The sequence below is a fragment of the Ailuropoda melanoleuca genome, chromosome 7 (assembly GCF_002007445.2).
Source record: "Ailuropoda melanoleuca isolate Jingjing chromosome 7, ASM200744v2, whole genome shotgun sequence".
Lineage (NCBI taxonomy): Eukaryota > Metazoa > Chordata > Mammalia > Carnivora > Ursidae > Ailuropoda > Ailuropoda melanoleuca.
The window spans coordinates 56,993,994-57,018,183 of record NC_048224.1 but is presented as its reverse complement, the minus strand read 5'-3'; the positions used below and the strand labels follow the sequence as shown (position 1 = coordinate 57,018,183).

Sequence of the window (24,190 nt, the reverse complement as noted above, 5' to 3'; positions counted from 1 at the left end):
ACATTTACATGGTGTCCAGTGTTCTTCTGTGAGAAGTAACTCAGCAGCAGGAAATCTTGCCCGTCTATCTTTGCACTTACATTAGCATTTACTCAGGAGAAATTCCTCAACCAAGATGCTTGGCTTCTCTGGGCCTCAGTTTCCCCATTTGTGCACAGAGAATACTAATTTTTATCTTGTGAGATAAGATAACATCACATCTGTCAAATACTTAGGACTGTTGGTTGCACATAGTAGGCATTTGATAAATGATACTTTGGGTTTCTTTTAAACCGGAATGCGTTAAATCCAGCTCAGCTCCCCATTGCAAGTTCACGTTTGAGCTTAGGCCCCAAGGGGATAGTTTAGGGGCTTAGTTAGCATCCTTTCTACTAATCTACAACTGGCTCTTTTCCATCCTTGAAGTGATGACAGTTTGGGTGCTCTTCTCCCCCGGGCTCCCTGCAGCCCTTCTTCCTCAGACGAGAGGCTCCGCGGGCCCTATAGGCCTCCTCGTAGATCTCACTGCTAGCTCCTTGCCACCGCTCAGCATCCAACACGTAGTCGCAGGTGGAGGCTGACCCCGAGCACCGTGAGGGAGAGAAGGGGTGAGTCTGGAGTCTGTAACGGACACACAGAACCTCTGATATCACATGGTGGTGGTACAGGTTAAAACAACGCGAGCACTTATTACATGCCCGCCGCATACGAAGCACACGGGTTAGTGCTTTTAATCCACGCCCCCAGTGTAACGACGGGGAACCTAAGGCTTACCCAGGCTGCGGGGGCCCGGAGCATGGAGCAAGGGTGTGGGTGTCGATGGGGAGTGTGGCCTGTGGTCACTGGCCACTCTCTCCTCACAACGCTGGTGCCAGGGTAGGAGCAGAAAGATTCTTTCCGAGGCACCTCGGGGGGCAATCGCCGGTGTTAGTCGCTGTGTGTGCGTCCAGCTCCTGCAAAACCCGGAGGAGAGAGGAGAGCCGTTCCAGAGGATTGGCCGGGCGGCTGGGCTACTGAGATCCACTGACCACTGAGGCAGGGCTCTGACCATCTGGGGGGCTGGGGGATGTACGCCCAGTCCTCGCAGAGTAACTGGGGTTGCTGCTATGAGGTGGCCATCTCTGTGAACAAGACACCCCGCCGCTGCAGCTGGGAAGTCGGGCACGGTCCCCTCTCTGTCCTTCGGCCACAGGATCATGGAGCACACTCTGTCTTTCTGAGCACCAGGATAACGTCACTCCTTATTCCCCCTTCTCGGCAATTTCCTTCTGATCACACGCCAACCTCTGAGAGCAGAGCTCAAGTTTGGGTCCAAGGTGGCCACTGTGTTTAATGAAGCCCTGCGTTGTCACCTTGTACGGGTGGACAGAGTCGGCCCAGAGGAAACCCTTGGCTCGCGCCCACATGCAGGGTGCAGGGGCCCCCGGGTCACCCAGAAGGCCCAGACTCCCCCAGGGCATTCACCTTCTGCGGGACCCTGGGGGCCCTGCACCCGAGACACGGGCATGATGGGAACAATACGGGGACTTCAGACTTCTCCTCCCATCTCCCCCACTGGAAGGGGGTCAGGGCCCCAGTGTTGCCATGGCCATGAAGCCAGCATCCGGAATTGTCAATAAAACAAAAGCTGGTCGCATTTTGAGCCCTTTTAATCACCTAATGGCGGGGACATCCGATGCCGGGGCTCAGGTTCCAAGGCGAGGCCTCAGCCGGGCCACTGTAACTACAGCCAAATTTGGCCCAGCTTCTCCGTATTACAGCCGTGACACGGACGCACACAATTGAAGTATTTGAGAACAATGAAATATGCATGGCTATCAGTGACAGCCCCATAAAGTGCAGCAATTAGCCGCGTAATCCGAGAGAGGGAGCCGGCCCTCGGCAGCCCGTGGCTCCCCATTAGTTAAATGCATTTTGTACGTCCTCATCCCATCAAATCAACTAACACTTCCTTTAATTGGTTCATGAATTATACAGCCGTCCCGCATTATAATTTAATCGCCTGTAAACATTCATAGGGCCCCACTGTAAAGCGTATCGCGCTCATTAATTCGTTAATTTCAGCAGATGGAAGGGGAGATCGGATGAACGGTGGCAGAACAGAGCGCCTTGGGCAATGGAATAAGGAAAAAAAGGTGGGGGGCCGTTTAGGTTTTTTAAGGGCTGTCAGAAACTCAATCTGTGAGCTGTCAGCAGCCTGGACCCGGCGCCCACCCCCTCCACTCCACCGACTGCGGGAAGTGACTGGCGGATTCATACGGAGGCTTGTCAACCGTCTTTAAACATCAAGCCAGCGGGTAAACCGAGCCCAATGTAAATTAATTCTTGTCTTACGGGCCCCTCTTTCTCTGTCCCCATGAATATTTCATGGCGGGCAGCATAAATATTAATTCTAATAGCTCTGCACAGTGGTTATTATTTCTGTTTTATGACAAATATTCATAAAATATTCAGGACGCTTTTTTAGAACATTTACACACTTGATTGTGAATTTTCCCAGTTTCCCGAGGACACTGTAAACATATTGGGGTTCTCTTGATGGACTTTTCTCCGTTAATTAATACCACTGGTGATTAATATTTAATCAGATTTAGGTTTTTCGAGAAGTAAACACCTATTAGATTGGAGGGCGGAAGGGGATTGGTTTTCCCCTTCAGTCTGTAAAATGGGAGATTTCTGCTCCCATGAGTCTGTGTCTCTTTGACACCTGGGTGGTCTGACAAAGGCTAACCCCCTTGCCTTTTTATCTTGAAAACAATATCTATCTTTGTTGCATGTGTCTGTTCTCCTCTTACTTTTTAACCGAGAGCTCTGGCAGCAGCCCAACTTACTGTAATGAAATTCTTCGGGAGATGCCACTGCAGTATTTATGCAAGGATTTAACATAATTTTGGAGTAATTAAAGTGTGGGTTTAACAAACACGGTGGCGGATTCCTTAGGCAAGGCAGCTGTGATTGGGGATGAAGGAGCTTCTGGAATCCACGTGATTTATGTTTAACCCTGAGAGGCAGCTGTGCACGGCGTCCCCACGAGGCCCTGAGGAGGGGGTCCCAGCCCTGGGGAGACGGATGGCCACACAGATGAGGTGGTGGCTTCGGCCCAGGGGGGATCTGAGGTGGGGTCCCGCGAGCCTTGAGGCTGGGGTGCTGCCCCCACCTCACTGCACTGGCTCTTCTAAATTGCTTCAGGCTTCACTTTCCCATGCCCTGATTCTCAGCAGAGGCCTCGTGATGCTCTAAAACCACAGGGCATGAAGCCGAATTATTTTACAAATATGAAGGCAGCAGGGAGGGCGGGAAGGAGGGTCCTAGAGCGGCCAGATCTGGAGCCCAGCCTGCAGGCATCACCTAACCTCCCGGGGGCCTGAGAGGTTTTCACCCTTGAAATGGTTAGGGTCACAGGACTTGGGCCATGTGCTTCCTGCGAGGATTACACGGGACAACACGTGTGTAACGCGCTTCGTACCTGCAGTAAGTACGTAAACGTTGGCAGGGACCGGAATGGTGATGGGGGTCGTAGCTAATATGAGCCAAAGGCTCAAAATCGAAGCCACGAAGTAAACCACATTTAGAAGGAGAGGTTCATGGAGGCAAACCCCAGCTGTGGAAGGGGTTAAAACAGAAGCTTCCCTGCAGCCCCTTAAAACATAGGGTGGAAAAGTCCAGAATGGAGGTTCTGACCGTGGGCAGAGAAGTGGCGAGGCTGAGGACGCTTCAGCAGGGATGCATTCTAACACAGCGTTTGTCACTGATGGAGAGTGGCTCTGAGAAAGGGAACCTCGAAATGAATTCACCTACCCCTCCCTCTGCTCCCTGTCTCGGGACTGCTGACAAGGAGAGGCACTCGTTTCCCAGGGGGCCCAAGGGTCCAAATCTTCCACACCCTGCTCTCTGGTCCTTGAAACAAATTCCTACTCCTAGAGCAGTGCCAGGGGCTGGCAGGTTGGGCTGCGAGCAAAGGCACACGAGGAGGCCCCCTTGCTGTCTGCTGCATTCCCTGATTCAAGTCCCTTGGAGCTGGCCTGCTTGAAGTAGAGAAGATGTCAGTGACTCCAGCTGGCTCTGAACCCGTGGGACTCTGTGCAGCCCAACCCCAGAGAGCCACAGCTGAACCACACGTGGGAATCTGTGGTTTGTGCTGAGCAGGGGGTAGGCTAAGACCTACCTATCCCCCTTCCCTCCCTCTGTTCCCTCCTTCCTCCCTCCCTCCCTTCCATCCTTCCATCCTTCTCTCCTCTTTTAGCAAATTCACAGCAGATTGAGGCAGTCAGCTGCACCAACCCCAGAGCGGCCTGCCTGGGTTTGAGTCCTGGCTCTGCCACTGTGTTAAGACTCTCCAGAGAAACAGAGCCAATAGGATGTGTATTGTATACAGAGAAAAAAGATTTATCCTAGGGACTTGGCTCATGCAATAGAGAGACTGGCAACTCCCAAGATCTGTGGGGTGAGTTAGCAAAAGCTGGAAGGCTTGAGACCCAGGAAGAGCCAGAAGACAGGAGGGCTTTGGTCTGAACTATTCTGAAGTGGGGTCCAGAGAGCCTTGAGGATGGGGTTGCATAAATGTTGATCCCACCCCCTCTTCATCAGATCTGGAGACAGGAAGAAGCCCTTATCCCCACTCAAAGGCCATCAGAGAGGAGGAAGTCTCCCCAACTCAGGGGAGGGTCAGCCTTGTTGTTCTATTCATGCCTTCAACTGATTGGATGAGGCCCACCCACAGCGGGGAAGGCAGTTTGCTGCCTTCCATTCAGCTATGTAAATGTTACTCTCCGAAACACTCTCACAGCTACCCCCAGAAGAATGTTTGACCAAATATCTGATACCCTGTGGCCCATTCAAGTTGACACATAAAATCAGCCATCATGGGCGCCTGGGTGGCTCAGCTGGATAAGCAGCTGCCTTGGGCTCAGGTCATGATCCTCGGGTCCTGGGATTGAGCCCCACATTGGGCTTCTTGCTCAGCAGGGAGTCTGCTTCTCCCTCTGCCTCTCTCTCTCTTTCTCTCAAATAAATAAATAAAATATTTTTCAAAATGTCAACCATTGGAGCCACGTTGGAGCTGGTGAGTTTGCGCAGGCCGCTGAACTCCTCCGTCCCTCCGTTTTCTCGCAGCTGTCGTGGACGGGAGAATGTTCCCCCTTGTAAGATTGTGATGAGGAGCTGCTCTCAGGTACGTCGGGCTTAGAGGAGCGCCTGGCATGTCGGCGCATGTGGACAGTCTCTTGTTACCATACGCACAGCACTTCGTAGGGATTATTGTATTTAATCCGTGAACTAACCCTGGGAGGTCCAGTTTCCTTGTAATCCTCATACAGGGACATTCAGAGGGTAAAAGGGTGACCCAGAAGATGACGCTAGAATTTGAACCCAGATCTTTCCGATCAGCTGCTCCCCTCTCTCTCCTGCCCCAGGAACTAGCAGTCTGGCGGTGGCACACGTGGGAGCAGGAAGCCGCCACGCATTAGCGGGGACTGATGACTTCAAGGCTCCTGATACCTTGCAGGGCATATGTCGCCGGTTGGGCTCTCCAGGAAGCAGACACTGAGACGGAGTCGGGAGCATGGAAAGCTTGATACGGAGCCAGCTGCTGAACCAGGGCAAGGGGCTGGGGCGGGATGGGGCAGGGGAGCCGTGGGGTCAGGAGACCGGCCCGACCTGGGCTCCACCAGCCCGGCAGGAGCTCCAGAGCAAGGCTCACCCACAGCGGGCGGCTGCACCGGGGGGGGGACAGCCAGGCCCAGAACGCTATGCCCTTGTTCAGAAGCTGGGGTTAAAATGTCCATCCGCTGGTGAAAGGCTACCCAAAACGAGAGCTGCCCATACAGTGGAACACCGCTTGGCCATAAGAGGGGATGAGGCTCTGAGGCACGCTACGGTGTGGGGGATTCTCGGGAACATTAGGCTAGTGGAAGGTGCCGGGCACGCAGGCCCACGTGATATTCTGTTATTAGTGTGCTTGACATGCTGGATCTGGATTATCGCGTTTAATCCTTGAAATAACCTTGTGGGGTGCTCCTCGTTTTTTCTCTAGTCTCCTAAACGAAGACTTGTACTGCATACGGTACGGTTATGTTCATATGAAATGTCCAGAACAGGCAAATCTGCAGACCAGAAGCCAGGGGCTGGGGGAGGGGAACGGGAGGGATGCCCATGGGCAGAGGGTTCCCTTTGCAGGGGATGAAAATGCCCTAAACTTAGACCGTGCTGATGGTCGCACAACTCTGTGAATATAGTCAGCATCATCAAGGGGTGAATTATACCTCAGTAAATATGTCAGAAACATGGACACAGGGCTCGAGTCCCAGAAGATACTTACAGCTGGAGGCCGTCAGCCTACCACACTCCTTACGACTGAGCCAGATTCTTTCTTAAAGGGAGATCTGATGGAGCGCCTGTGTGTCAGCCATACGACAGCCACTGACGAAGTGTCCGCCAGCTCAGATGTTCTTTCGGGACTGCTGCTGACCCGTGGATTTGGATAGGTGTCCACACAGGCGGACTTCGGTGCTGCTAGGTGTTGACCAGCGTTCCTCCCGTCAGAGGGGCCCTGAGCCAGCAGGCTGTTGGTGTGGCCAGCGAACACTCTGGGTACGAGCTAGAAGGTGTGGTGTGGCTGGCTAGTGCCCGAGGAAGACTGTGCGTTTCCAGGAACATTCAGGAACTTCGTGTCATGAGCGCATGGAGGAGACCAGCTGGGTCGTGAGCCCCGCCCCCTCAAACTCAGACCTGGAACTGGAGGGCAGCCAGGGGGGAGGGGAGTGATCTGTGTGGACCCGTGTGGCTGCGTCACACTGCGTGCCTGGAGCAGGTGGCTGACTGGCTGGGGAAGCGTGGGCACAAGTGACTCAGGTATGTGCGCAGCGTTGGGACGAGTTTGAACATGGGGACTGCCTGCAGCTGGAGGGACCCCGTGGAGAGCTCCCATGTCTGTGTGTCTGCAGGTGGAGAGCTGCTAGCCCGGAGGGTGTGATGGCCTGGCACACCCGGCCCGTCTTGTCACATCGCTCCCACTAGTGTTCCACTCGCCTCCTGTCATTTTTGCCTTCAGCTCATTCTCCTTTCTCTTTGGGAAGAGTTTGCAGAACTTTCTGGCTTCCAGTGATTTGCATTTCATGATGTCGAGGGAGCGTCTGGGTGGCGGTGTGCAAAGGAATGACTCTCTTTCTTCCCAATGGTGAAGCAGGCAGAAATTTTAAGATGACTTTAAAATGGAGACCGATTATGCAGGAATTTGATCCCTGGGTCATTCTCCCCAAACCAGACTGCTGCATTTTGTGCGGCGCCTGGTAAACTGCCAGGAGAGCCCGCTAATTTACCAGTTAATGACAGTCAGAGTGTTCCTCTTGCCCCTGGAGAGATTTTAGAGCCAGCCAGGGTAGATTTGCCATTATCAATTATGCACAGTTTTAAACAAGAAATGGCCAGCGGGAGCCTCTTTTTTTAAGGAGTGGGGAGCGGGGAGTGAGGGAAGCCGGCGGCTGCTGCCTGAGGGCAGGAGGCACGATGCGTGGGCTTTTCACATGAGGCAGCGAGGCCTGGCCTTTAGATTTCAAATTGGACACATGTCAGAGTAAAAAATACACAGAGTGAAAATTGTACAGCTCTGGCCACGGCCCGTTCCAGACTCCAGGGAGGGCTTGCGTCCAAACTCTCTCCGGCGCTGTGCTGTCCTGCACACAGTCTCACGACAGCTGTGCCGGGAAGCCGCAGCCCGCACCGGTGGCCCAGGACCTGCCGCGAGGATCTGGGACGGGGTGGGGGGGAGCGGTCCCCGTGCTGGGGTGCTTCTCTGTCAGGCCTCCCCGGGCATTGCGGTCAACATCCGCCCGCTCACAACATGCTTACCTGGCCCTTAGCACGGGTCTGGCACGAAGGATGCAGACAAGGCAGCCCCAGCACCTGTCCTCAGACAGCTCAGGCCTCCTGTGTTCCGAGGCGTGAATCCTCCTGCAGGTGACCCAAATTTCCGTTTTTTATATTTTGATAGTCTGTGCAAAATTCACTTGCTCCTTCTCCCCAGCCCCCGATGCAGTTGTCTCTAGACACGGATGCCACTGCTTTCCACCCTTAGACTTGCAGGAGGCCTTGTCCCGACAAGTCCATAAAAAATGGTCACTCTCGCTCTGTGCCTTACGAGTGCCCTGCGGGCTGCTGTTGTACAAGGACTGTTTTACAATAGCGTCAGTGTTGTGTGACCTCTCTGGGTGTCATGTGTGCAAATTCGAGTTAAAGATGAGCAGGCCATCCCAAGTGCTGATGCGTGGTGCCGTTTTGCATTTTTCTCTCTGGTTCCCTGCATCAGTGGTGGCCACTGCACAGTCCCCCCGGAGGGAAGACCCCCCGATTATACTGAAGCCCCAGGGTCGCTACAGCATACACAGAAGTGTGAGCTCTGCGAGTGTCCCAGCCCCCAAAAGAAGCTCCGTGTGGCAGAGGCCAGGTCTTCACGTGAAGCTGGGATAGCACCACTGCCTTCCGGTGGGCTCCGCACAGCCCTCCAGGCTCTGAAAGAATTGCGGAAGGAGGAGGCAGTTTGAGCCTTTTTCAGGAAACTTTTCCTGGATCAGACTTTCCCAATTTCAACTTGAGTTTTGGAAATACAGAGCAGTTGGGGATCTATTTGTGGCTCTTTCCTTATCTCACTTGTTGTGTATAGGATTCACGTTTTTACATATTCTGGGTACAAATCCTTTATCCAGGTATATGTTTGTCAAATATGTTCTCCTGGTCTATGGTAAATCTTTCATTTTCTTAATGTCTTTTGAAGAGCAGAAATTTTAAATGAAATCTGACATTAGTTTTTTTTCATTTACAGGTTATGATTTTGGTGTCCTGTATAGGAAATCTTTGACACATGTCACAAAGATCTCCTAGAAGTTCTGTAGTGTTACGTCTTATATTTAGGTTTGTGATCTGTTTTGACTTAGATTTTGTGTATGGTATGAGGTATGGGTCAAAATTATTATTATCATTATTTGCATTTGGGGGTCTAATTGTTCCAGCCCCACGGGGTGAAAAACCACTTTATCCATTGAATTGTGTTGGCACCTTTGCTGAAAAGTAGTTGGCCATATCTGTGACAGTCTACTACTGGGCTCTCTTTTGTTCCTTTAATCTATGTGTCTAACCTTTCACTAACACTCATATTATCCTGACTATTGTAGCTTTGTAGTAAGCCTTGCATTCAATTTGTTCTCTTTCCACGTTGTTTTACTGAATCCAGTTCTCTTCCAGAAACACTCTCCATATAACTTTGAGAGTTAACTGGTGTAGAATCTTCAAAAAAACCTTGTTGGAATTTTGGTTGGAATTACACTGAATCTACAATTTGGGGAGAACTGACAATTTAACAATATCGAATCTCTGAGTCCATGAACATGATATAACTCCCCAATTTAGTTAAATCTGATTTCTTTCATCTCTGTTTTATAGTTTTCAGCACACAGATCTTATTTTGTTAGCTTTACATATATTTCATTTTTATACTATTGTAAATGGTACTTTTTGAAAAAGAGTTTTTATTTATTTGAGAGAGAGAATGCAGGGTGAGGGGCAGAGGGAGAGGGAGAAGCAGACTCTCCAATGAGCAGGGAGCCCAGCGTGGGGCTTGATCCCAGGACCCTGAGATCATGACCTGAGCTGAAGGCAGACACTTAACTGACTGAACCACCCAGGTGTCCCTGTAAATGGTACTTTAAAATTTCAATTTCTAATTGTTTGTTGCTGGTACCTTGAAAGTCAGTTTATTTTTTTGTACATTGATTTTGTATCCTGTGAATTCACTAAACTTACTTATTAGTTATAGTAACCTTTTTGAAGATTCTTTGGTACTTCTATTTAGATGATTATGTCATCAACAAATAGAGACAGTTTTATTTCTTCCCTTTCAATTTGTATGCACGTTTTTCCCTTTTCTTGTCATATTGCATTAACCAGGGTTTCTGGTAGGATGTTGAATAGAAGTGGTGAGTATGGACAGCCTTACCTTGTTCCCAGTCTTAGTGGAAAGCATTCAGTCTTTCACCATTAAATATGATGTTAGCTGTAGTTTTTTGGTAAATATCCTTTATAGGGTTGGGGAAGTTACCTTCTATTTCTACTTTGCTTAGAGTATTTACCAGGAGTTGATGTAAAATCTTGTTAAATGCTTTTCCTGCATCTTTGAGATGATTGTATAGTTTTTCTTCTTTAATATAGTAGGGTAAAGTACATTGATTGATTTTTGCATGTTTTGGCTTTCATTCCCAGGCAAAACCGCACCTAGTCGTAATGTATTATTCTTTTTTATATTGCTAGATTCAGTTTGTTAACATTTTATTGAATGTTTTTGCTTTTGCATTCTTGAGTGATATTGGTCTATGGTTTCCTGTTGTGTCTTTGTCTGCTTTTGGGTATCAGGGAAAGGCTGCCTAATAAGGTAAATTCTATTCTCTCCTCCTCTGTCTTCTGAACGTTTGGGTAGCGTTGGCATTATAGTTAGTTTAGAATTAGTACTATCCTATGGTTCATATTCTTTGGTCTATCCATTTATTTGTACACATGTGTATATTAAGAACCTCATTAAATTGTAAGGTTATTTAAGGCCAGAGAGCCACCCCTCCCCCTGCCTTTACCATCATGTCTATAAACTACACCGTAGCATTTATTTTTTATTAAGATAAAATATACTTAATGTAAAATTTACTCTTTTAGCCATTTGTAAGTATACGGTTTGGTAGCAGTAAGTACATTCACAGTGTTATGCGACCTCACAACCATCCATCCCCAGAACTTCTTTCATCTTCCTCAGCTGAAACTCTGTCCCCATTAAACACTAACTCCCCATCCCACCCACCATTCCCTGGCGCTCACCGTTCTGTGTTCTGTCTCTGTGAATCTGATTCCTCTAGACACCTTGTAGAAATGGAACCAAACAATTGACAACCTTTTGAGTCTGACTTACTTCACTTAGTGCAATGTCTTCAAGGTTCATCCACGTTGTAACGGCTGTCGGGATTTCATCCCCTTTTAAGGCTGAAGAATATTTTATTGTGTGTATACACCACATTTTGTTTATCTAGTCATCCATCGATAGACATCTGCGTTATTTCCACCTTTCAGCTATGGTGAATAATGCCACTGTGAACTTGGGTAGGCAAATGTCTGTTCCAGTGCCTGCTTTCCCTCGTTTTGGATGTACACTCAGAAGTGGAATAGCTGAATCGTAGGGTCCTATGTTTACTTTTTCGAGGAACCACCATGGCCTTTTCGACAGGGCATTCCCACTAGCAATGCACAAGTGTTCCACTTTCTCCATATCCTCGCCAACACTTGTTATTTGCTGTTTTTTTTTTATAATAGCCATCCAAATGAGGGTGAAGTGTATCTCATTGTAGTTACACCATGGTGCTTTGTATGGGGTTTTGCCCCCAGTGGAGGCTTGCAAGAGGTTAACAAGGGCAGAGCCCTGCCTCTGGGCAGTAGTGGGAACCATTTTTATTTCAAGTCAGTTATATATCGTATCTCTCAATTTACCAAATCCATGTGTGGGTCCAGAGAAGGTTCCATCCCTCAACTTCCAGAGAATTTAGTTCTGGAGCAGGTGGTAAGCTTCAAGGCCTTTGAGAAAGAAGACTTCCTTTGCCCCCCAAACAGAACCCCAGGCAGCGTGGCCAGAGGGGGCACCATGAGGGTGAGTCGAGAGATCCCAGCTGCCATTGGGTATCAGGCACCAGTGCCCTGGGTGATGGAGAATGAGCCCTGATCTCTCTGGGACTCAGTTTCCCCCTCTTGTACACCGAGCCGATCGGATCAGAGCACTGGTTCTCAGCCTCGACTGCATACTGTAGTTGCTTGGGGAGCTTTTAAAAGTCTCCATTCCCAGGCCTCATCTTGGGCCAATTATAGCTGAAGCTCCAGGGGGGTGGGGACCAGGCCTCCGTATTCCCGAAGCTCCTTTGATGGTTCCAGGGTGTGGCCAAGGGTGACATCAGAGATTAGAGCCCTGGTTCTCACCCCGGCCTGAGCACTCGAGTCACTAAACTGCTGATTTACAAATACGGGTCTCCTGGTCCTGCCCCTGGAGGTTTTGGTTTGGTAGCTCTGAGAGGGGTGCCCAGAACCTGTATTTCAGGCAAGTCCTTCCCATGATTCTCAACACCAGACACATCTTGGAAACATGGGAAGGGGCAGCTCTTCTTCAGCCTGGTCGTGTGTAGGAGTCACTGTGGATCTGGTAACCGTGTAGACTCCCAGTTCCGTGCATGCTGGGCTCCCAGGTGGTGCTGGTGCTGCTCAACGGGGACCCCACTTTGAGTAGCGAGGGAGTAGAGGCCTCCAAGGGGGCCTTCCGCCTCCCTCCTGAGGCCTCCGCCGGCCTGAAGCTCTGCAAGCCCCCAGGCAGGTGTAGCCCTCGCCCCTGGTGAGTCCTAGCAACCCTGTGCTCCCCGCAGGGGGTGCTGCTGCCCCCCACCCTGCTTTGGGTAGTCTTGGCCGTCTTTGCTGTCTCCGTACTCTGTCTCCGCTGGCTGTGTAACCGTGTCAATGAGAGCAGAATGCAAAACCTCAGCCAGGTGAGGCACTCATGGGATCGGGCATCTCTGCGGGGCTGCTCGGGCTCCCCAGTCCACCCCGCCCCCGGCTCTGGCACCGCAGCTCCAGGAGCCCGGCTAATCAGAAGCTTCCAGCGTGGAAGCACAGCTCCTTCTCCAGTGCGGCTTTTCCCAGCGACATGTTTCAAGTACCAATTTGGCGTCCTTGTGCTTCTGATCCTGCCAGCCTTTCACAAGCCATTCCCTCGAATGACGACAAGCAGTCTTGATATGCTGGGTTAAAAAATCTTTCAATTGGGGCTTGTTTGTTTACGAAACAGCATCAATTATCAGGGATTTCCAAACTGGCTTCCTTTCTACTGGCGTCGGCATCCGGAGCGGCGCCGCCAGCCGCGGTGACAGCCGTGTTTTGGTGTTGCTGTTGGGCCTCGCAAGTCTCGGGAGTGGGAGGGGGGCCCAGTGTGTTTGGAGCTCCAGGGATAAAAGCTCGTTGAAACACCTGTGCTCCCATGTTCAGACGCTCCCCGATCTCGCATGTTTTATTCGGTGGCTGTTATTTTGCGGCACGTTGTGAATGGAAATCATTATCAAGAACATGTGCAGGAAGAAGTGGGTTTTCGTGGCTCCTGGCCCCCCAGGCTGCAGGGGAAGCTACTGCGCTCGCTCTGTGGAGGGGCAGCTGCGGCTTTCATCAGGAACCAGTGAGGGGCTTCTTGGCAGCTGGGCAGAAGCAAACCTAAGCAAACAGTGTGGGCAAAATAAGGCAGAGAGACGAAAGGCAGGGGGAGAACTTGCCTTGAAGGAGAGAGAGTGTTTGGCTCAGGGACTCACAGTTTTTTAAAGTTTACACATTTTCCACAAGCAAGTGGCATCGAAGAGACTAGGAGGAGTATTAGGTGTCCTTTGGGGGATAACTGCAGGAAACCCAGCTCAGACCAGCTTAAGCAAAAGAAGAGATTTATGTATTCATGTCAGAGAAACATGGAGGGCATCAGGTACAGCCAGATCCAGGGCCCCAGACAGTGTCTCTCCTCTCTCTCAGGGTGGGCTTCATTCTCAGGTAGGCTCTATCGGGGTGCAGGCCCCAGCCAGCCCCACGTCCCATACCATCAGCTTAGCAGCACCAGCAAAAAGGAAGCTCCTTTCTGGCAAGCCATGATGCAGCCTCTCATTGGCCTGGCTCAGGTCAGCTTGCTTCCTGATCCAGTTCCTGTGGGCGGGAGGAGCTGGCACTCAGACTGGCCGCCCCTCGGGCCTTCCTCATGCCCAGCCTTGCAGCCCTGGGGTGGGTTAACTTCAACCATGTCACAGGGATGAGAGAGGACCAGGGTGGCTCCCAGGGGGAATCAGGACCATCAGCAGGCCTCTGTAAACCCAGGGAAGCAGCGAGTGCCCACTTGCGGCTTGTGGAGTGGGCCAGCTGCCCCCTCCTCAGGCGGCCACAGCATGTCCTTCATCTCAGTAAAATAGGCAGCTTTGACTCACATCAGTGACCCAGAACCATCTTTAAAGATTGGCACCCCTTGGGGTGTCTGGGTGGCTCAGTCGGCTAAGCATCTGCCTTCAGCTTAGGTCATGATCCTGGGGTTCTGGGATTGAGCCCCTCATTGGGCTCCCTGCTCAGCGGGGAGCCTGCTTCTCTCTCTGCCCCTCCCCCTGCTTGTGCTCGCTCTCCTTTATGCTCTTTTTCTCTCTCGCTCAAATAAATAAGATCTTAAAAAAATTAAAAATGTTACCCCTTCAGGGCACCAGAGTGGCTCAGTTGGTTAGGGGACCAACTCTTGATTTCAGCTCAGGTCATGATCTCAGGGTCATGAGCTCGAGCCCCGAGTCAGGCTCCGTGCTCAGCAGGGAGTCCGCTGGAGATATTTTCCCTCTGCCCATCCCCCACTCTCTCTCTCAAGCGAATAAATAAATCATTAAAAAAAAGTAAAAAAGAATTGGCAGGCCTTCTTAATATCCAAGATGTCTAAAGAACACCCACAATTCAACACCAAAGAAACAAATAATCCAGTTAAAAATGGGCAGAGGACCTGAATGGGCATTTCTCTGAAGAAGACATCAGATGGTGGACAGACACATGAACAGACGCTCCACATCACTCATCGTCGGGGAAATGCAAATCAGAACCACAGTGAGATACAACCCACACCTGCCGTTATGGCTAAAATCAACAACATGAGAAACAGCCAGTGCTGGCGAGGATGCAGCAAAAGGGGAGCCCTCGACTGCGGCATTATTTACCGTGGCCACGATACGGAGGCAGCCCAGTGTCCACCAGCAGACGCCTGGATAAAGAAGATGTGGTGTGTAGATATGCCGTGGAATATTCCTCAGCCGTACAAAAGAACGAAATCCTGCCATTCATGACAACTGGATGGACCTAGAAGGAATGATGCTAAGTGAAATAAGTCAGAGAAACACAAATACCATATGATCTCACTCATATGTGGCATCTAAACAGAAGAAAACAAGATAAATGAACGAACAAAACCCAGAAACAGACTCATGACTACAGAGAACGAGCAGGTGGTTGCCAGAGGGGAGGGACATGGGGGATGGGCGCAATGGGCGAAGGGGATTAAGAGGTGCACACCTCCAGTTATGAGATAAATAAGCCCCGGGGTGAGAAGTGTAGCATAGAGAATACAGTCAATAGTATTGTGGTAACTTCTGGCGGTGACTACACTTATCGTAGGAACGGTTCATGACGTATATGTAATTGTCGGTTCATGACGCATATGTAATTGTCGGTTCATGATGCATATGTAATTGTCGGTTCATGACGCGTATGTAATTATCGAATCACTACGTTGTACACCTGAAACTAAAATACACTGTGTGTCAACTATGCGACTGTTAAAAATTTTAAAAAGTCACGTATTTTTAAAAAATGGCGCACTTTTGAGAATCTGAGACCCATGGAGCCATCCCCTCCCAGCAAATACACATGGTCAACCGTTTGCACCTAATTCCGAGGGGACACGGGACCTGGAGGGGTGCCTGGCACGGAGTCCCTGGCCCGGGTGCTCCCCCAACCAGCGGGTCCCAGGCTCGGGGGAATCCTGGGCTCCCTCCAGTGCCTGCCGAATCAGCATTTCTGGGCCAGGGTGAAGGCCTTTGTTCTCTAACTCGGACGGAGCAGAACAGCCGTCCCGAGGAGACTCCACCCCAAGAGCGAAGGCCGGAAATCTCATTTGTGTGCGTTCTTCTCGCACTCAGAGCTGCTTCTTGCCTGGGTTTACTCACTTGGAAGTGAAACGAACAGGCTTAGGGCTCACGGGGAGTGCTTGTTGTCACTGGTGTCCTTGTCACTGATGTTGTCGCCAGTGGGGGGTGCACACATCAGTCATCGAATCCAGACGTCCGTGATAATGACCCCACTGAGTCCTGGGTCTCGGTTCCACGTGGCAGGCGGTGAACTCGGAGCTTACTGCAGTGCTTGGCACACAGCAGGCATCCAATAGATGCATGTATGGATTAATTAAAGGATGAATTAAGTGAGGGGTAAGTGAGCAATGGAATATTCCAGAAGTTAATTCTTTAAAAACACTCTGGGATGGTTTCACACTAGAAGGCACTGCCTGGATTAGAGCTGTCAGAGGCGCTGTGAACCTTTGGCCCTTCACCCCCCACCCACCCATCCCACCCAGAGGGCCCGCCCTTCTCCTCTGTCCCATCTGCCAACCCTGGCGCCATTGACATCGGGGCTGGGGGCTGTCCTGCACCCTAGGTGCTGTGCATTACCCCTGACCTCCAGCCGCTAGATGCTGTAGCTCCCAGCTCCTTGTGAGGACCATAAACGTCCCACGTATTGCCGAGTGTCTTCTCGAGGAAAAATCACCCTTGATCGAGAATCCCTGTCCTCCAGTTTTATATGAAAAAAGGATCCCGTTGCCAAAAAGCAGGGCTTTGGCCATTTGCAGTAGGGACTTAGGAGAGGCCGGGGTTGTCAGCAGTGGGCACTGTGTCTTTCCTGCTGGGCTCTGATCTGCACTGTTTCCTTTTGAAGGCCCTGCTCCCTTGGGTCCGGGGCTCCTTTGTGAAAGAGGAAGTGGGGGAGCTGAGAACAACCCCAGCTCTGCAGGAGGGCACGGCAGCCAGGGGGCCTGAACTCTCGGGAAAGCTGTCCCGTGACAAAAAGGATGATGTTTCAGCCTTAGGTGCCGCGTTTGAGCGCCGAGTGTGCGCAGGCCCTGCACTTGGCTTGGCCCGCGCCTCCTGTCTTCAGATCATCAGTACCAGGGAACTGTCATTAGCCCATTTCGCAGCTGAGCAAACTGAGTCTGAGAGAGGCTGTGTGAGTGGCCCAGGGCCACATGGCAAGTCTGTGGTGGAGGTGGATTCCTTTTTTTTTTCTTTTTTTAAAGATTTTATTTATTTATTTGCCAGAGAGTGAGAGTGAGTGAGCGAGAAAGAGAGCACAAGCAGGGGGAGCGGCAGGCAGAGGGAGAAGCAGGCAGGGAGCCTGATGCGGGCCTCGATCCCGGGACCCTGGGATCCTGACGTGAGCCGAAGGCAGACGCCTCACCTACTGAACCCCCCAGGCACCCCTGGAGGTGGAGTCTAACCCGAGCTTCCACGGCAGGGAGGCCTCTGCCTACATCTCTCCCTGGTGACCTTGGAGAGTTTGGTACCCGGAGCCCCTGAAAGACTCCTGAGGCTCCGTCCTCGTGCGGGGAAGACGTGGCCCTGGTCGTGGGTGCCCAGAGTCCAGCCCAGGGTCTCCTCCGGCTGACGTGGTGCTGTTCTCTCCCCATAGGGTGTTTTTCCTGAATGTGCCATTCGATTCTGTCATTGAGCGGCTGACCCTGAGGAGAGTCGATCCCCTCACGGGAGAAAGGTTTGTGCCCGGCCCCGGGGGTTGGCCATCTGAGGGCCCTGGGGCTCAGGCCCTGCTGGGGAGCCTGCCCCGTCCGTCCAGCTGACTGATGATGCCACAGCAGGATGGGTCTGGGGATGACGATGACAGAAGACTCTAGAAAGGGGGTCCCTCCAGTCCGTTTCTCTGGCCAGTGTCTTCGGACCCTCTGCCCGAAGAGTAGCCAGGGAATGAACGTCCGAGGTGAAACGTTTGCCACTCTGCTCCGAGCGGCAATGCTGACCCCAGCATGGGACGTGGCCGGAGTGGGCGGGTGCCCCCGGACCCTCTCGCGGTGATGCACGCTGCCGACGTAGCTGCTGCACTAAGGTCCGCGTGGGAACCAGCCCGCCTGGGGCCACCCTGAGTCACAAGGTGAACTCGGAGTTTCGTCCTGCAGTCCCACCAAGTACAGTCCCCGTGTCGGGGCTGCAGCGCCGTCGGATGTCCCCACAATGTAGAAGTTTCCATCCTCTCTGGCACCCAGGGCCACGTTTCTGGGGGGGCTCAGGAGTGAAGCGGGGAGGGGCGGGAAAGAAATACCAGGATTTTTCAAAACTAGAGGCTGATTTCTCATCCTTGCTGCCAAGGGACGGTCTCACGGACCCAAATCAAGTGCAATGGCCTTCATGCCGCCCTGCCCCTGGCGTCCCTCCCGCAGTGACCGTCTGTGGCCCTTCCTGTCCTCTCTGCTCACAGTCGCTGTTACTATGGCCCACTGCCCCATTCGGCTGCAAGCTCTAGGAGCACAGAGCCAACATTGTCTTGCTTGCCTCGCATTGCCAGGAGCCGATAATTCAGACAGATAGCACATGCTTGATAAATACTCTCCACAGGGGAGAAGAGAAGGGAGAAAGGAAGGGGAGGAAAGAAAGAAAGGAATTGGGGACTTAATATATTCTATTCTGTCCACCTGTCCCTGGCCTGCATCCTCCCCCAGGGGAGGGACCATGCTTTGCGTCTGTGGAACACCAGGGCCCGGCCGAGGGCGTGCACACAGCCGGCGTACCGTAAATGTTTGGTGGTGGTGGGGATGGTGACCAGCTGGGTCAACAGGGGGGCAGAAAGCCTCTTCTTCCCCTGCCCTCTGGGCCAGACCGTAGGTCACCTGCTTGCCCCGCTCTCTCATAGGTACCACCTCACGTACAAGCCCCCCGCAACCGTGGAAGTCCAGGCGCGCCTCCTGCAGAACCCAAAGGATACCGAAGAGCAAGTCCAGGTCAAAATGGATCTGTTCTACAGGAATTGCGTGGAGCTGGAGGAGTTCTATAAGCACGCCATCACCGTCAACGCGGACCAGGACCCGTACACAGTGTTTGAATACATAGAGAGTGGGATCATTAACCCCCTGCCCAAGAAAGTCCCCTGATGGGCTCCGAGCAGGGAGTATCCCGAAGGGAAGCAAAGTTAGTGCCCTCCCAACCTCCCAGAACCTCAGCCGAGCCAATAAAGAGCGCTGGGTGCAGTCTTGCGTGTCCTCAAGCCGAGGTGGCGAGAAGGTGGCCTTGTTTCGGGGTCTGGGACCACGGGATGGACCAAGCCCAGGGAGGCAGCGGAGTGCAGCAGGGCGCCGGGACCCATGCGCCGTGCGCCCTCAGATGACGCACGGACCCTCAGAGCCTCACTTACAACCAAAGCAGGGGTCATGCCAGTCCCTGCTACTGGGGCGCAGGGAAAGCTCTCAGCCCAGTGCCGGGCACACAGCAAGCGCTCAAGAAATTTTTAAAAGCCCCCCTCTCTCGAGCAGCCCCATCCCTCAGTGCTGGGCACGCCCGCTCCCTGCACCGCCCAGCCTGCAGCCCCGGGCCGCAGGGGTTACTGAGCGCTTGGAACGTGGCCAGCGCCATGAGGAGATGGTTTTTAAACTGCACTCGATTTTTACTAACTTATATATAAATAGTTACAGGTGGCTTCCTGGCTGCCGCGTGGGAGAGCGCGGTTCTCGACACACTTAACTGTTGCTTGAGATGTGCTGGAACCCGGGCGCCTGGGTGGCTAAAGCGTCCGACTCCTGATTTCGGCTCGGGTCATGATCTCAGGGATGTGAGACCGAGCCCCACATTGCTTAAGATTTTCTCTTTCTCCCTCTCTAAAAAAAAGAATGTGCTAGAACCCCTTAGAAGCCTGTTCTCAGGTCCCAGGGAAACAGTGCCTCTGGGGCCTGCAGAGATTGCAGTACACGGGCGTGGACAGCAGGGGGACAGGATGGCAACATCCTCGGCTGAGGAGCTCCCCCTCCTCCCGCCTCCCGGGTGATCTCCCCAGCAGAAGAGGACCCTGAAGCCACAGAGGGTAAGTGAGTTGCTTCAGGTCCCCTGGATGCACACGACCCCTGAACCTGGTGCTCTGGAACTCTGCCTGTGGGGCCTCGGCAGGGACTGGCCCCAGACTGCGGTTCTAGCCTCTTGGCTCTGAGGGCGCTTAGGTACTCTGGGCCTCAGGCCCCTTCTAGCCTGGGGTGGCCCAGACCCCTCCAGCCACGGTCTAACCCTGGTCCCAGCCATGGCAGCCAGTAACCACAGCAGCCAGTAGCTGGCGAGGGTCGAGCCAAGCTCCAGGGTCTGCTCTCTTGCTCCTGCAGGCAGGGCGAGCCCAGACCTGCCCCCATCAGGCCTCACAGGTGTCCTGGCCTCTCTCCAGAGTGGTGTCCTGGCCTCTGCAGCTTCCCTTCTGCTGGGTGACTCAGCCCTCACTCCTCTCTTCTTGCCCCGTTCAGGCACTGGGTCTCACCTCCTGAAACTCCATCAGGGGCCTTCCCCTCCCAGACCCCCCTTCTTCCCACCCCCCGCAGGAAAGGGGGTGTCTACCCTGAAAGTCCCCTGACAGTGGGCTCCTGCCCGCCGTCCCAGTTGCAGACCACACGGCCAGGCTGCAAACACTCCACATGTGAGGAAGCTCTGCCCGCTCATACCCGGCACCCCCAGCCCGGAGGAGACAGTAAAGCAGGGAGGTGGCCAGCCCTGGCCTGGCTAGGATTGCTTCCCTTACCCCCACTCTACTCCTCTGCTTGTCGTTTCGCATCCCAGAGAACGTGGTCTCATTTTACCAGAACTCTCCCATGAAATAACATTCGGATGTAAATCCTTAGCCAAAGACACAAAACATTCACATATTCACGTATTAATGCTCATTTTGTGGACGCCCTGCTCTCCGGGCCTGGCCACACCATTAGCTCCTCTTCTGCCGCCGGCCACCTGCCCATCAGAGCGGTTCTGCGTGCTCTGTGCCTGCTCTGAGATGTCCGGGCCACGGAACCTAGCAGCCTGGGTCCCCATGCTGCTGTGTGATCTTGGGCAGGTTTCTTAACCTCTCTTTGTAAAATGAGCAAAATAGTCATTGCCTCCTAGGCAATGCTGAGCAAGTATTGCGGGATTACTTAATGCAGATTAAGGCCAAAAATAGGGTAGGGCACAGAGTATGTGCAGGATGAAGGCCCTGGCTCTGTCTCACCTAATTCACAAATCCGCCAGAGGTCAGTGCTGGTTTTACCCGTAGGTGAGGACACTGGGGCTGGGAGTTCAATGACTTGCCCAAGGCTGCACGTGGCAGGTGGCAGCGAGGGGTCGGCCCCCCAAGTGCGCCCTATGGGTCCCTGAACTCCACGTGAGCCTGGGGTGGGCACCTGCTTTCTGTGCTGTCGCCGCAGGGCTTGCCGCACGGAGGGGCTCCACGGGGACCAGGATCTCCGTGCTGGTCTCTGCAGTCTCTGCGGCCTCCCACGCCCGTCAGCATCCAGCTTCCTCGGGCGCCTCTGCGACAGCGGGGACAGCGCGGGCTTCATTGAGATGCACTGTCACGCGGGTCCCGGGCGCGCCCCTCGGGTGTGCGGTGGGCTGGGGCGCAGCGCGGGGTCGGCCCAACAGGCTCGGGCTCATGTAGATCGCTCCCCCGAAACTGCGTGAGCGAAGCAAAGGGCCTCCTCTCCTCCCTGCCTCTGCCCCTCGCGTCGCTTTGCATACAAATCTTCCCTGCTCCTCCCTGTGAGGCTCCTCGCTGCCCGGCCCCTCTAACCAGCCCTCAGCTCCAGCCCCCAGACCAACCCCGGCCTGGGGTGTATGAGCATCGTATGGGCACCGAGTTCCAGCCCCCGCGATGCTGGGTCTGGGGCTCCCTGGCCCCGAGAGGCCCAGTCCCGAAGCTGGAGGGCGAACAGCTGGCTGATTTCTAGATCAGTGGCTGTGCTTGAAGTTACCCACGGAGTCCGATTAACGGTAACCTGCCAGGGAACAAATCGCTTTGCACCTTGTCTTCATTAAAGTAGCTGCTGGGGTCATTTCCAGTCTCTTTTATCGGAACGTTGTCACCGCAGACTCTCACTGCCCCTCGGCTCCCAGTGCGGCTTAGGTCTGCCTTTGTGCCTGTCCCCTCCCTTCCCTACTCCCCTGGCCATGGAGATCCAGGGGTGCCGAGGCCCCTTTGGGGTGTCTGCCGTCCCCACCCGCAGCCTTCACAGGTGCTTCTACTGGCAGACCAGGTTTACACCTGCTGGGCACTCTGAGCCGGGCCAACCAGCTTCTCTGTCCCGGGAATTTGGGAGGAGAACAAGGGCAGCTGATGACTCTGTTCTTGCTGCTGCAGGAAGGAGAGCATGGGGCCCTCCTGGCACGTGCACAGCACAGCGGGGCAACAGAGCGTGAAGCAGGCCCCCGACCGCCTCGTGCGCTCGGCCAGTAGCGTGCGCCTCCTGCGTGCCCGGCGCTGGGGAGACAGCACACAAGGATGGACTCTGCCATTGCGAAGCTTCTGCTTTACGAAGATGGAGAGAGACAAGAGGCAAAGAGAGGCCATCTCATTTCCCATGGTTCCTGAGCCCCATCTCTGCCCTGTCCTCCCGGCATGCTCCCCTTCTTGTGCCTCGGGCGTCAGACCCGGGTCTCGGGCGTAGTGGTGCGCTTAGGACTAGACTAGACGGGTGCCCAGGAGCTGGCGGAGCGGGCAGGGGAGACTTTAAATGAAGGCAGGTCGGGGCAGCCCCCCAGGGGAGGTGAAGGGGACTCGGAGCTAAGGCTCATATGAGGATTCACTGGAACAGGGACAGTGACATATTTGACCGTGGAACATGCTTCCATTTTTAAAATAATTATAAATATTTTTATTACTGCAACATTACTTATAAAATACCCCAACAACACGACAGAAGCATATCACATAGGACGTGGAATCCCATCCTTGCCACAATAAAACCCTTGATGGTCAATCACCAGGGATAAGCTGAGTGAAGTTTGGTGGATGGATGGATGGACAGGTGGGTGGACAGGTGGGCAGATGGATAGATAGGTGGGGATGAACACCAGTGTGTTTTTTAAAAATTGTAGTAACAACACTAAGCATGAGATCTACCCTCAACAAATTTTTTGGCGTACAATACAGTATAGGTGAGTCGTACAGCTGGTCTTCAGAACTTTTTTTAAAGATTTTATTTATTTGAGAAAGAGAGAGGGAAGCAGACTCCCTGATGAGTGGGGAGCCCGATGTGGGGCTCGATCCCAGGACCCCAGGGTTGTGACCTGAGCCGAAGGCAGACGCTGAGCCGACTGAGACCCCCAGGTGCCCCTGAGTTGTCTTTTTACGATTGAATTATGAGTTCCTTAAATGTTCTCGATCTAAGTCCTTTATCAGATGAAGGACTTGGAATTCTTTCTCCTGCTCCTGCGTTGTCTGTCCCCGTCTGGATGGGCTACTGTGTGTCACACAAAAATTCACGTTGACGAGGTTCTGTTTGGTTTTTTGTCACTCACAGTTCTGGCGTCACATCTGGGAAGATTTTGCTGGATCCAAAGTCGCAAAGACTTTACTCTCTTCTTTTCTCCTGAGAGTTCTGTAGTCTGGGGTCTTACGTTTGGGCCAGTGGGCCGTCGTGAGTTAACTGTGCCGTGTGTCGTGAGGAGGAGCCCCCTTCACTCTTTCGCTTAAAAAGCTGCGTGTCCCTGGGAGGGGCGCCCTGTGCAGGGCAGTTGGCCACCGTCCGGAATGCTGGCTGTGAACAGTCCTGGGCTCCACCCCTGACAGCCTGATTCCGCAGGTGTGCGGAAGGCCTGGAGACCCATCTTTCCAGCAGACATCCCTTTGTTGATCAGTGTCAGTGGGCCCGACCCTTGAGGATCGCTGCATTGCTTTTCTAGAAGATCCTCACAGTTAGAACACAAACGTGCAAACGAAGCCGGAGACTCCCGTTTCTGGCAAGGTGACAGATGATATATCCTGATGACCCCTCTTAAAGCCCCAGTGGCAATACCCTGAACGAAATATGGGGGTGGGGGAACCCTTCTAAAATTATAACCGAGGTGGCAAGAAAAAGTGGAAATATAGAGACCGAAAGCGACGAGAAAGTACCGATCCCGAGACAGGTGAGGCCAGCGCTGCCCAGGATGTGTCTGCTGAGCTTGAGTTGGTGGCCCGGAGCCGCTTTGGGAGAAAAGGTCTCTGCGTGGGAGACTGGGAGAGACAGCACGGAGTCCCCACAGGCAGGAGAGAGAGGGGCAGGAAAGATCTGCAATGTGTTTAATACAGCGGGACTGGGGGCCCAGAATAGGTAAGGGTCTCCTACAGATCACCAAACCCCGAGCAGCCAAGCAGAAAAGTGCGAACAGACAGGAGCGGGTAGTTAGCAGGAAACAGGAACAGCCAATCAACATGTGAACAAGCTCACACTCTTCAGTAATCACAGCGAGACCCGCTCTGCCCGCAAGCCCACCTCCCGCAAAGCGTGGAGGGAACTCTCTCGAAGGTACTGGGTAACTGGGCAGTGGGAGGGAAAGCTGGTCTGGAGACATGTGAGGCTGTTACCCCCCACTCCCTGCTCCATGTGCCCACCCTCAGA

At 53.1% G+C, this 24,190-nt stretch overlaps 1 protein-coding gene across 4 annotated transcripts in view; it reads left to right on the top strand.

Moving 5' to 3' along the window:
* The window catches only part of LOC100469362 (adenylate kinase 8), a 110,963-nt gene extending 92,128 nt beyond the window's left edge, over nucleotides 1–18,835 (top strand). For all 4 annotated transcript variants that reach the window (XM_034664742.1, XM_034664744.1, XM_034664745.1 and 1 more), the window contains 2 exons: nucleotides 17,272–17,352; nucleotides 18,502–18,835. In XM_034664742.1, coding sequence (XP_034520633.1) covers nucleotides 17,272–17,352; nucleotides 18,502–18,739 — 319 coding nt within the window. In that variant the 3' untranslated portion in view covers nucleotides 18,740–18,835. The remainder of the gene's footprint in view (nucleotides 1–17,271; nucleotides 17,353–18,501) is intronic.
* Nucleotides 18,836–24,190: the final 5,355 nt, after the last annotated feature.